The sequence below is a fragment of the Ochotona princeps genome, chromosome 15 (genome assembly GCF_030435755.1).
Source record: "Ochotona princeps isolate mOchPri1 chromosome 15, mOchPri1.hap1, whole genome shotgun sequence".
Classification (NCBI taxonomy): Eukaryota; Metazoa; Chordata; class Mammalia; order Lagomorpha; family Ochotonidae; genus Ochotona; species Ochotona princeps.
The window spans coordinates 25,670,182-25,684,143 of NC_080846.1; the positions used below are offsets into that span (position 1 = coordinate 25,670,182).

Here is a 13,962-nt window from a genome sequence, read left to right on the forward strand (position 1 = left end):
AGTGTGACTAAACATTGACATTAGATTTTAGATCCTCCTCTATTTTCAGTGGATTTTCAAAAGTATCCTTAGCAATTGAGAGATGGGGAATATTTTGTTTCTCATCCTCCCCACCATTTCCTTTTCTTCTCCTCTGACTCTGTAATATCTATTACCACTTCTGCTCTATTTTCTCATGAACACTTTGCAGGGAAAACTGTGTTTAGACCCAAAAGGCATCAATTTGGGAGATCCTTGTTGCTTTTTAGACTCTTTTCTAACGGCTAGAACAATAACAATTGCATCACATCATCATATCTGTTGTCTGACTGCTCTGTGTTTGTCCTGTAGCTCAAAGCACGAAAGAATAAAGAAAGGAACAGGGAGGCCGGCGGCGTGGCCTGGCGGCTAGGGTCCTCGCCTTGAAAGCCCCGGGATCCCATATGGGCGCCGGCTCTAGTCCCGGCGGCTCCACTTCCCATCCAGATCCCTGCTTGTGGCCTGGGAAAGCAGTCGAGGACAGCCCAATGCATTGGGACCCTGCACCCGCGTGGGAGACCCGGAAGAGGTTCCAGGTTCCCGGCTTCGGATCAGCACGCACCGGCCGTTGCAGCTCACTTGGGGAGTGAATCATCGGATGGAGGATCTTCCTCTCTCTCTCCTCCTCTCTGTATATCCGGCTTTCCAATAATAATAAATCTTAAAAAAAAAAAAAAAGAAAGGAACAGGGTACTTCAGGTTTGTGGCAAGTGATGTGGGAGGGGGATTTATCAGATACAAATAAGGGAGGTTTTTATAGAGAACTGGGTGGTGCATGGGCAAGTGGGTGGAGGAGGTTGGGAGGACGGGCAGGAAGGTCTTTGCTGCCCCTGTCTTGCTTACATCCTTGGAGAAGCCCCTGAGGCACACATATGAGAGAACTTCAGGAACTTCACGGAGGACAGTGGTGTTGGGTGAAGTGATTAAAGCACTTCCTTGCAGTCCTTACATTCCATATTGGAATTTCTGGTTTCAAGTCCTTATTTAGCTCCTCATTCTTGATGCCGGCTAATGCAAGTAACCGCAAATAGCTGGTGATGGCTAGAGCAGTTGACAGCTCAAGTACTTGGGTCCCATGTAGGTGACCTGGGTTGAGATCTGGGCTCCTGGCCCTTAGGTATTGGAGGAGTGAATCAGGAGATGGATAATCTCTGCTTGGCTGAATATATCTGTCTGTTTCTTTGTTTTTCCAATAAAAAGACATTTTTTTTTTAAAAAGTTGATAGAAAATGCTTGTTATGGAAAGCCTGTGCTAACTACATATGGTTTTTTTTAAATGCACAGAAGATAAATATAATTACATTTTCCAAGAACTTTTAAAGTACTTTGGTATATTGACTATTAGACTCTGTGGATGTAAATTGGATTTCTCCGTGGTACCCCTTAATGTGTTGGGCTTCATAACCAAGTGCTTCTCCCTTTTCTGTCTAAGGCCAAGAAGAGCTGGTCAGATCACTGCCCTGTAGCTGGCTTTGTGCCTGGAACTGGAGGTAGAGGACCAGGGTAAGAGGCTGCCTGCATAAGAGCAATGAAGGGGCAGCCCGTCTGATTCTTGCAGGCAGGTTGGGCAATGCTTCTTCTCGTGTCAGTAGGATAGTGGCAGCCCTTCCCAAGTACAAGGAAATAGCTAGAAAACGATGGAATCCAGATATGAAAGTCTGCTTTCCTGATAGGAAAGGAAATGCCCATGTCTGCACTCTTCTAGTTATGGCGTTAGAAACAAGTTTTTGGGACAATTAGAGTAAAGTGATTATTTTTTAAAGCATGAGATTTATTTTAAAAGCCACTGGAGAGTGCTGTATGAGTGTATAAACTCTGGAAACAACCTAATCTGACACTGTGGATTTATCTTGTTGACTAATTCCTTTTGGGTGTGGAAAGCACAAATGTCATTTTTGGAGTCCTAGAGAAAGAAGCTACTACAAAGATCCTGTCCTTGTTTGTTTAGATGTTGAATGGGGTATGTCATGGAGCTGTCAGAATTTGTGACCCACCTACCTGGGGCTGGTGGGGGTTGGTGTGTGATGAAAGTGATGCATCAGTCAGTTCTTAACATCTGTGAGCTTCTCTCATTTCTTTCTGGGGAATGGTGTGTGTGTATGCACGCACACATGAGTGCATGGGGGGAGGTCTGTTTAAAGCAGATGGAAGACCAGCTGGGGCTTCAGTGGGAAACTAAACAAATTTTCCCCTCCATCTGCTTGTCTTAACAGTTGGCTTGTCCAAAGCCCAGTGAAGCAGTAGAAGCAAGGCCATTCTCCTGCAGTTGTCTGGCATCGTCAGGGGATGTGGAGGAGCCCTGACTGCTGGTGGCAATAACTGGGGTGGGAACAATTTGGGTGGAAGTGAGAGCAAGCTCAAGTGTTAAGGCAGGCTGAGGTTGGCTTCCTTTCATGCCACTTGCAAGCTCTGGGGTGCTGGGCAAGCTAGTTCACCTGCACAAGTAGGGGATGTCTGCATCCCAGGGCTGGAAGGAAGATTACATGAGGTCATGCAATGAAAGTGCTTGTCTTTTTGTCTGGCTAGATGAAGAACTCCAAATTCTGAGTCCCTGGGCAACTGGACTGATGTTTGAATGGGTCTGCCTTTTCCTGTTCTTTGAATGGGTCTGCCTTTTCCTAATCCTTTCCCACAATACAACTGGAATGCCATGTAGAGTTTATCATGCCATTTCCAGAGGTTACCCCCCGCCATTGCTCTGACTACCTCTTCTGTCCCTACACACCTGTGTTGTGGCCGCAAAGGAATGATCTTTTTCTCACACAGGTCCAGTGCAGTCCAGTCAACCTAGGCTCTTGCTGTTGCCATCCCTGCCTGGTGAGCTCTGCCTTGAGCTTTGTGGGGCTGCTTTCTTTCTGAGAGAGGCTCCAAATTGAAAGGAGCTTCTCTTTGCTAGCGTTTCTCATGCCACCCTGTTTTATTTTTATCACTACCTCAAGGTCCAATTTATCTATTTCCCTCATATCTGATACATGTCTGATTTTCTCCTAATGTGGTGGGTGCCTAATAAATATTGATTGAATAAATAAAAGAGAAAATGTACCTTTTCCTGTTCATTGTATTACTGTTTTCTCCTTTCTTCAAAGTCTAGCTCAAGTCTAAGCTCTCTTGCGAGGCCATTTCTGACCCCTGTGACTTTTAGGTATCTCTTTCTCCTGTAAGCCTAGAAGACACTTGGGCTGTGTCTCCCCATTTCCCTTTTGGCCCATGTCTCAAAGTATAGTTGATTATACTTCTCCACTATTTTCACAGTTCTGGAACACAGAGAAAGAAAAGGCCTCCAAATTATTTTTAAAGAGTGAACATGAAACACAAGGAATATTGGAATGTGAGATAGAGGGTTGAAGTACCGTATAAATAGATTGTCCTTGGCAAGCCCCCACAAAATTCATTAAGCCTTCATTACATTATGTAGCATTTGTTTCAAGTTTTAGTAAGATGAAAGAAAAGGGCTTGTCATTGTTGGCAAACACCAAAAATAATAGTTTCAGAATCTATGCATGTGAACATTATAGTCCCCTAGAAAAGGAAAGCATTTTAGACAACAAAGTGTGTCACAGAAAATGAGGATTGGGAATTCCCAAAGATAATACTCCCATAAGCAGTATCCTTGTCACCCTTCTCAATGGTGAACTTGAGAAACCCCCTCCCTTTTTTTTTCAATCCTGGGCAATTGATTGCAGCAAAACTAACTCCCCTGCTCTCCTTAGTTTAACCTTTGGATATAAGGTTCCAGATAGTGATTCTTGATAGTGGTAAACAGCATCTGCAGTGGGATAATTGTAGAGGAGGTTCTCCCTTACAGTTGTTTGGGAATTGTGTGGTTGAAAGGCTCTCATGACTCTCAAAATATTGTGATAAAATGAAGGGTTGGGCACAGAGCTGTGAAAGAAACGCAGATGTCACACACCTTTGTTGTTGGGATGCTAGTGTAATCGCCTGAGCAGAGAGGGTGGGATAAAGGAGAGCACATGGAGTAGTGGTCACATGTCCTAGTTATGCCTGCACTTCATTGATGGGTCATCAGTTGAATCCTCTCTAGGGAAGACATTCATTCATTCTGTGGTCAATTCCAAACCAGGAAAGGGCAAGATGATGAGGTTACATCAATGAATTTGACAGCTATGATCTTTGCCCGGATCTTTTCTAGGGAGAGTATAGGTAATCGTTAAGAGGTTTTGATTCAAGATTTATTAATCCAAAACCTTAGAGGTGGTCAAATATGTAGACTTTTTTGTGTATGTGTCCAACAGGGTTTGAGAATCCTTATATCCTTCCAAAATCTACAAATGTATGCTGCTGGTAATAAAATGCTTTATGTGAATCTTCTATACATCTATGAATTCATTTTGATGTAATAGCTTCTGGTGTATAAACTTTCCCTTTATCATTGGCATGAAATGATATATTTATCGTAAACTAAGTTTTTATAAATTTGGTTTTTTTGGACTTTATTTGAAAGATTGGTTTGTTGCTGCAACATAAAATTTGTATTATGTTTTGTACATTTTATTGATAAATATGCTTTAGAGGGTTGTTATTTTTATTCTCTGGGACATTTCCACATGATTGTTCTTTCAGACAAGAAAATTTTATTGTGGCTGTATTGAACAGGTTAATTTAGGAGTGTTGAAGTTTTTATAGTATTATTTCTTTTTAATACAAATTATTTTCTGCATTTGTTCATCTTTTGCTTATATCATAATTTAAAAACTTTTCCTTTTATTTTATTAAGCTTATCCCTAGGAATTATATTCCTTTTATATATGATATCTTTTTGGATTACATTTTCTTTATAGCTATTTACGTATGAATATCTATTTTTTTTAAAGATTTATTTATTTTATTGCAAAGTCAGATATACAGAGAGGAGGAGAAACAAAGAGGAAGATCTTCCATTCGATGATTCACTCCCCAAGTGAGCTCAATGGCCGGTGCTGTGCCGATCCAAAGCCGGGAACCTGGAACCTCTTCCAGGTCTCCCACGCAGGTGCAGGGTCCCAAAGCTTTGGGCTGTCCTCGACTGCTTTCCCAGGCCACAAGCAGGGAGCTGGATGGGAAGTGGAGCTGCTGGGATTAGAACTGGCGCCCATATGGAATCCCAGGGCGTTCAAGGCAAGGACTTAAGCCGCTAGGCCATGCCACCGGGCCCGATGCATGAATTCTTATATTGAATTATCTTTGTCTTCCTTGATGATAAAATCTTAATATTGAATTTTCACAACATGTGTTCAGGGTTCAGGTATATATATTCACAAATGTCAGTCTGTACTTTTCTCTATGGATTTCCTGCCTTTCAGATTTTGGCATTGATGTTATGATGACTTTACACATATAACATGATTTTCTTCCTTTTCTATGTTTCTAGATGTTATTAAATGGATACTATTAAAATTATTAAGTCATGATTCACAAGGCCATTGTTACCTGGCCTGTTTTCATACTTACTTGCTTATTTATTGTTTTATTTGAAAGACTGAGTGACAGCAAGAGGCAGAAACAGAGAAGAGAGATTTTCCATTCACTGATTCACTCTCCAAATGCCCATAATGGTCAAGGCTGAGCCAAATTGCAGCCAGAGCCAAGAACTCTGCTGGATTTTCCCATGGGTGGCAGGGGCCCAAGCACTTGAGCTGTCATCTACTGCCTTCCAGACACGTGAGCAGGAAGCTGGATCCAATACTTGCTACAACTTGAACCAGCACTCCTATATGGCATTCCTGTGTCCCAGGTTGTAACTTAAGCAGATGTCACACAACACCTACCACTTCATATTTAATTTCAACCAACTTCCCCATTTATTTTCTGGCCATTTCTAATTTTTTTTCACTTGTTTGCCTTGAGTTTTTTAGGTATAAAAGGATATTACCCACAAATAGAGATAACTGTCTTCTCTATAATATGACCCTATAACTTGTATTCTTTTAAAATTTTAACAATATTTATTATAATTAGAAAGAACCCAGCACAATTTTGTAAACCAAGAAAAAGAACTGCACTATTGTGCTACATTTTGTGAACTCTGACAAAAATCCAAATAAGATCAAAATCTTGCTGAGCATAATTGGAAATAATTTGTCTAACACACCAACCATCTATCCATCCATCCATCTGTTCATCTTTCTTTCCTTCTTTTAATCCAACCAATGCACATTTACTGTTTGCTTGTTTCATGCTATGAATCCTTGAAGTACAACAAGAAAGGGTTAAATATTTGAGAGATAGATGACAGGTAAGTAGACAGATTTATATCTATCTATATATGATGGATAACAAAAGACATGCAAAAGAAACAGCTCTAATAGTGGACAAGGAAATGATTACAGGTCTATGCAAGCACACAAGAAGGGGCAGCTTAACAAGTCATGGACTTGCTGGAAGAATGTAACATCCAAGGAGATTTCTGAAGAACATATATGAGTGAAAAAGCATGTGAGAATGACCACTCTCTCAGCAAAAGCATTGTGACATTTACTTGCTTTGATACGCTGGAGTGAGAGTTTGTCGAATGTTTCAGTTGTTGGTTGTTCTGAAATCCTCATGGTTTTCAAGATTTTCCCTTTGCTTTTGCAGCCCAGGCAGCCAACAGCACTCTGGAAAACCCTGCCCTGGATACCAGTCTGCTGGAGGAGTTCTTGGGCAACGATTTTGATCTGGGGGCTCTGTAAGTAATGAGAAGGTTGTTTTCCATTTGATGTTCTGAAGTTGGATAATTAAGTAATAGTTTAAGTGAATAATCAGATAAGCCAGGAAGCTTCTATTATATATCTTGGGCAAATTTCACTGGCGAAGCCATCTAGGCCCAGGGTTTCCTTTGTGGGAAGTCTTCCTTGCTCTGCCTCCCTCCTACCATAAATTCAATGCCTTTAAAATATGTGGGACTCTTCAGGTTGTCAATTATTGGTGGCTGCCCCCTTAGACAATCATGTCTTTCAAGGAGTTTGTTCATTTACCTAAATTGTCAAATTCGCTGGCATAAGCTTTTCATATTTCCTTATGCTTTTTAACAATTGAAAGATATATAGTTAAGATGCTTTTGTTATTCTTGTACCAGTAATCTCTGTTTTCTCTTGATCAATTTGGCTGGAGGCTTATCAAACCTTTTCAAAGAATCAGGCTAAATATATTGTTTTTCTATATTGAATTTTGTTGATTTCTGGTCTTAATTTCAGATATTAACATAGCTACTTCAGCTTCACTTTTACTTCTTCCCTCACATTCAGTGGAATTAGGTTTTTACTGTGTATGGTTCTACAAATGCTGATGGTCCCTAGAGTTCTATAGCCAACCATGGTTAGGATACATACAGTCCTCTCACCTGAACATGTCCCTTATGCCACTCATTTATGGTGAACCTGACCCAAACACTTGCCCATAATCCCCACTAACCACTGACCTGTTCTTACTCCGCACAGTCTTGTTTCTTCCAGAAGATCACATGAATAAAACAGGATAGCCTTTTGATTCTGACATATTTCATTTGGCAGAATGTCTTTGGTCAATAGTTCATACCTTTTTTTTTTTGCTGAGAAAGACTCTTTTGAGTTGTTATAACACAATTTATCTGTTTACCTGCTTGACAATATTTAGACATTTTCATTTGTAGGTATTATGAATAATGTCTTCATAAATATCCATGTATAGATTTTTTGTGTAATGAATAATTTAACTTCTCTGGGATAAATACTTAAGATATGGACCTCTGGATCATATTGTAAGTTTAATTGCAGAAATTATTAAATTTTCTAGAATGATCACATCATTTTATATTACCACTAGATAAAGATTAAATTGCTTTTCTCCATGACAAATTTTAAAATTTTATTATAGGCATTCTAAAAGTTTTATAGTGGTGTTACATGACATTTTAATTTGCATTTTTCTAATGATGAATGAATTTGGGCATCATTTCATGTGCTTCTTTGCCATTCATATATATAATAATTTGCCATTTTAAAAATATTAGAATTATTTTGTTATCACTGGTTTTGAAAAAATGCTTAAGTACCTTGGATACAAGGGCTTTGTCAGATATATGATTAGTGGATATTTCTCCCAGTCCCTAACTTATGTTTCCATTCTCGTCTCAGTATGTTTCTCAAAGTAAAAGTTTTACTTTTGATGGTGTGGAACTTGTGGATTTTATTTTACGTGCTTTATAGTAAAAACACAAACTTTGTGTAATACAAAGTCCCCAGAAATTTTCACCTTTTTCCCTGAAAGTCTTAGGGTTTTACATTTTACTTTTAGACTTAGGATACATTTTGAATTAGTTTTTATACAAGGTTTGAGATACAGGTCAAAATCATTTTTTTTTGTAAAAGAATGTCTAATTATTCTAGAATGATTATTTGGATAGCCTTTCTGCAGTGAATTGCCTTTATACTACTGTAAAAAAAGGAGTTGACAGGATTTATGTGAGTCTGTGTCTAGAATGTTATTGTTCCATTCATCTGTGTGCCTTTTCATTTTGTCAATACTATACTGTCTTGATTATTGTACGTTTTCATAAGTCTTAAAGTAATACAGTGTAAGTTCTCCAAATTTTTTTCTTTTTCAAAATTATTTGGCTATTCTGGCTCTTTTGAGTTCCCACATAAATATGAGAATCAACTTGTTGACCTCTAGGCAATCCTGCTGGAATTTGCTCAGCATTTATTATGCCTAGAGATTTTTGGGGGGAGAATTGTCATCCTAACAAAATTGGGTTTTCCAATCCATGAATAGGGCTATACCTCTCCAATTATGTAGACCTTTTTTGTTTTCTTTAATTTTAAAAATAAAATTACTTGTTTTTATTGTAAAGACAGATTTACAGAGAAGGGGAGAGAGAGAGAAAGAGCTTTCATCCACTGCTTCGTTTTCCAAATGATCGCAATGTCCAGAGCTGAACTGATCCAAAGCCAGGAGATAGGAGCTTCTTCCAGGTCTCCCACATGGGTGCAGGTTGCCAAGGTTTTGGTCCATCCCGCACTGCTCATGTACTTAGGTGAAAGACCCAAATTGATTTCTAGGCTACCGCATTTGGCTTGGACGAACTGTGTTACAGGCATTGAGGGACTTAGAAGAGTGAAGAGTCTCTCTCTCTCTCCATTTCACATGAAATGAAAATTAATTTGCTAAAATTTGTTTTGAGGATTTTACATCTATTTTCATGAAAATACTGGTTTGAAGTCTTCTTAAACTGAATTTTTCAGGCTTTGATATCAAGGTAATTATAGCCTCCTAAAATAAATTAGAAAGCATTCCCTACTCTTGAAGTCTCTCAATGAAAATTATGGAATTGAGCTTATTTCTTCCTAAACAAACAAACAAACAAACAAAAACGCTTTGGTAGAATTCTGTAGTCAAACCACTGTGCCTGTAGTTTGCCTGTTAGGAAGTTCTTAATTATAAATTAAACTTACTTAGCAGATTAAGGACTATTAATGTTATTTCTTTCTACTTAAGTGAATGTTGGTAGCTTCCTTGTATCTCAGAGGATAAGCCTATGTCATCTCAGTTGTCAAATTTATGGCCAAAGAGTTTTTTCACAGACTTCTTGATTACTTATTTAATCTCTGAAGACTGTAGTGATATTCTGTTTTTTTGTTCTTTATATTGATGATTTGTTTCTGATTTTCCTCTCTCTCTTTCTTTTTATTAACCTAGTTAGATATTTATCAACTTTACTCTTCTTTTCAGTGGGTACATGGCTGTTTGCAGGCCACTTGTGCCACTCCCTCCAGCAAGTTCCAGGTCTGGGTTCTTATGTTAGATTTCCACAAAGAACTCCATACCCCCAACTCCTGGCTCACCAATCTCCACCTCCTATGATACCATGCTGAGGCTGCACAACCTTTCTCCCACTTCCAGTTGGAACAGGTCCCAGGATTAGGGAGACACCAGGTGTCCTATATAGCTAGATTGCTGTTGGTGCTGATCTTGCCAGAACCTGTTGGCCATTAGGTCTCAGGGCCATACAGACCTATTTTGAGTCATACAATGCCATAATCAGTATTATTTTCCTGCAGGCACAGTGCAATCCAGTGAACCTAGTGAGTTCTCATGAGCTCAGCACATGTGCAATTCACTGTTTTCCCCTGGAGTCCTAAAACGTTTGCCACACTGTACAAAATGGCACCTGACATGCCCCTACCAGAGTTCTTGATCTGCTGGCTGTCAGGTCTGAGGACTACCAAGACCTGTCTTGGGCATTGTAGAATGCCACGTTGATGCAGTTTACTGAGTCAGAAATGAATTTACTCCCAGCTCAGTGCATGCATAGTACTGTCCATAGACCTTGCCTCCTTAAACAAAATGGTTTCCAATTTGGCTCTACGGGGCAGACTGGGCTGTGAAATCCACCCTGTTCTTGCACTGCCTGTCTGGGATCTGCTTCCCTATCTCTGCTCCTGGTCAAACCAAACGGACCAGCAGAATGGACAGTTCTTTGTCTGGGTTCACCTCCCAATCTCCCAGTGAAAGTCCCTTCCCACCTGGTTGTTGGTGGAGTTCTGGCTGCTGGTGGGGATCAGATCATCACTCACTAAATGCTGCTGGGGTGTCAGTCAAGGTATCACCACATCATTGTTTTTGTTGTTTTCCTGTGTCTGTCAGTCTCCAGGTACCCCTCTGCTGATGTTCTGTCCTCTCCTATTGCCTGGAATGTGTCCTCTCTGCTTCACACTGGCTAATATTTCACCGTCTGTTTAAACATGTCCTAATCCTATTCCATCATCTTGATTCTTGTCATCTCTAGGAAATTTTTACTAATTATTTTTTCACATTTGTTTTTCTGTACCAGTGTCATTCTTTTTCCCGGTCTCCAACAATAAGATGTTAGGCCTTTTGATAGGTACACAGGTCCCTGAGGCTTGCAGCTCAACCAGGGTTTTTGTTTATATTTTTTCCCTAGTCTTACTTATTTTTGTTGTTCAGATAATTTCTATTGTACTGTCTTCAAGCTCACAAACCCTCCTCTGTCATTATTACCTTAAGGCTTTGGTTGATCCCACTTTAGCATGCTCTACCTATGGAAACAGAGTAGAATCAGGCCTGAATCTTAGTAGTGGTGGGGAAGCTGACTTGTGGATCTTTTATGTATGTGGTTCTTCCTGCTGTTTGACCACAGAGACATCTTTGCCAACAGAATAGTGGGAATTATGCAGGTCACACACACACACACACACACACACACACACACACATACACAAAGGGAGCGAGAGAGGGAGGGAGAGGGACTGGCAGAGAGTAAGAGAGAAGAAGAATAGAGAGAGGAAAAGCAATGCCGAGTGTCTGGGTCCATGCTTGAAGCTCCAGGCATTGCTTGCATGGGCTGAACCCAGACACTGGTTGCTGTGTCTGCCCATCACAGACCTCTAACTCCATCCAAGCAGCTGGTACGAATTATCAACAGCTGCTATATGCTCATTTTCTGCTGAAAGTTTCCCTGTTCTCTCCCCACCCCCAGTGTCTTCCTGAGAGAAGCACAGCTGATTCCCCCAGAGTTCTGTTTAGTCATGTGAGACACTTTAGGATTAGCAGAAAGGCCTGGAGCTGCTTAGAGGGAGAACAGTCTTAGTCCCAGGGCTGTCTTCTCACTTGGGAGGTCTGACAACTGCCACACATTCATAAGACTCCAGGGTAATAGGAACTCTTCTGGCAGGCCCAAAGATATCTGCCCACAGACATCCCCACCGCAAAGGAGATTTAGGGTTGGTTTGTCCGGTGAGAGGAGGGCCTTTGGGAGCTGGATTATAGATGGCATAGAGAAGAAATATTACGGAGCATTTGCTAAGCATTGGGCATTGCTCTTTGGGGTTTACATATTCAGTTATTTGATTCCATATAAACGAACTGATGCAATACAGTTCGTTTGTTAAGGCTCTGCCAAATTAGTGTAGAATTATCTCTATCTTGCAGACAAGGAGACTGTGATGCAGCAAGATTATGTAACTATCCACAGGTCATTAAGTGGCAGGGCTGGGATTAACATCTACTGGATCTAAGTCATGTTGCCCGTTCTTCTCCACGTTATTTTAAGGAATGTGGTGGAGTAATGTGAACCTCAGGGAGGTATGTTAAAAGTACTTAAAATTAAGTAGCCAAAGGTGTGGTTCAGAAAAGCTCTGAACCTTAATTCTGTGGAGACTGTCAGAGTGCAGGTTCACTAAAAAACATCTCATCATCAGATAGCCTGTTATTACTGGTAAAAACATGCTAAGGTGTATGCAGTTAACTTGAGCTGCAATAAAAGTCTGAGTGACAATAAGCAGACACAGGTCCAGTCCATGACCGTAGGGATATGGAGCTGGCACAGTGATTGTGACACCTGAACGAACTGTTCAGCTACTCCAAGCATTGAATCTGAGTACCAGACTCTTTGTGTAAGTTAGTTGTGTCTGTCCCATTAGCCTGGGGAGACATTTTTGGTGGGTGGGGGGCTGGGATAGCAGGACTGAGATTCAGATCTGCATTTGCTAAAATCCTGAGCCATTGCTCTACCAACTAGCCTGTAAATTATGCTTTTAGAAAATGTCAGTGCTCATGCTTTATCTGAAGGGACTATTAGGCTTCAAAACAGCTGAGAGCCGATTTGAATCTCCTAGACACATTTTCAGATCTCCAATATATTTTTTTCTCCCAGGTGCATTTTCAGATCTCCAGTATATTTTTTAAAAATGGAATTTCTAAACATGCATATTAGATTTCTCCCAAATGCTTTAATGAGAGCTTATCCTAGGAGATGCTGGGGTTGGGGGAAGAAGATTCAGAGTTCCCTAATCAATCATTAAGCTTATGACTCACTGGCGTAAGACAAACTGAACAAGCTACAGGACTTCTCAGAGCTTTTATGTGCTAAAGTCCAGCTGGGAAAGGGCAGTGGTATACAGTGTGTCTTACACTTACTTGGCCATGGACCACTTCAGGGAGGTGTGGGCTTATATCCAAGCTTTGGGATATGCTTCTCAGGATTTCCTTATTTTTTCCATAAAAATCTCTTTCTCTTCTGTCTGAGCTCAGTTCTTGAGTAGGTAAAGGGGTTCTGCAAATTACTGTTAGCCCTTTGTTTCCTTACATGGCGGCATCCAGAGCAGCCCTCTGCCCTGAAGGAGCAGGTGGAGGTCCTCTCTGATTGCATTAGGTCAGCCAGCCGGTTCCCGGGAAATATCTAGATACAGAGTGCTGCTTGGAGAGAGGGAGCTAAAGGTGAAGGGGGCATCATAAAGGACAAGCTAAAGGACAGATAAAGAACAAGGAGATGCTGGCATTGTGGTTCAGCTGGCTATGAGTGCCTCATCTCCTATGCAAATGCTGGTTCCAGTGCAGAAATTCCAATTTAGCTGCCTGCTGATGTGTTTGAGAAAGCAATGGAAGATGGCCCAAGTGCTTGGGGGCTCTGCTGTCCACATGAAAGGCCTGGGTGGAGCTCTGGGATCCTGGCTTCAGTCTGGCTTAGCCTCAGTCATTGGTGGCCACTTTGGGAGCGAATAAGTGGATACATAATCTTCTCTTTCTCTCTCTGTAATGTTGATGTCCAATTGCATTTTAAGCAGTATGGCAAATGGTTGCCCTCAAGACATGTTAAAGTCCATGTGAGAGGATAAATCATGCATAAGAAAAATGAAGTATCTTCAATAACACCATTTTTTTTCTAGCTGAAGAATGAAATTCAGCAGTGAATAGGAGAGCTGAAACCCTTGACAAGAAAGGCAGTGGTTTGGGACCAACTGCCCTGGCAGAGCACCAGTGAGCTCTTCTTGGAATTGGTGACCTGGGGTGATAATACTGAGCAGATTGACTTTTCTGAGACTTTGGAATTGTTTGAAAATTCTCTGTAGATGGTGCATGACCTTGCTTACCTATCAGGTCACTCGAGTGGAAAGAGAAAGGTAGTGGCAAGGAGTCTAAAGCCGTTCAATATAATTAAGACAAATAAGAGTAAGAAAAAGAGGTGGAAGG

At 40.7% G+C, this 13,962-nt stretch overlaps 1 protein-coding gene across 1 annotated transcript in view; it reads left to right on the forward strand.

Annotated features, from left to right (window-relative positions):
- The window catches only part of MYRFL (myelin regulatory factor like), a 112,176-nt gene that overhangs the window by 24,813 nt on the left and 73,401 nt on the right, over window positions 1-13,962 (forward strand). The window contains exon 2 of the mRNA XM_058673764.1: window positions 6,592-6,682. Within this exon, the coding sequence (XP_058529747.1) occupies window positions 6,592-6,682 (91 nt within the window). The remainder of the gene's footprint in view (window positions 1-6,591; window positions 6,683-13,962) is intronic.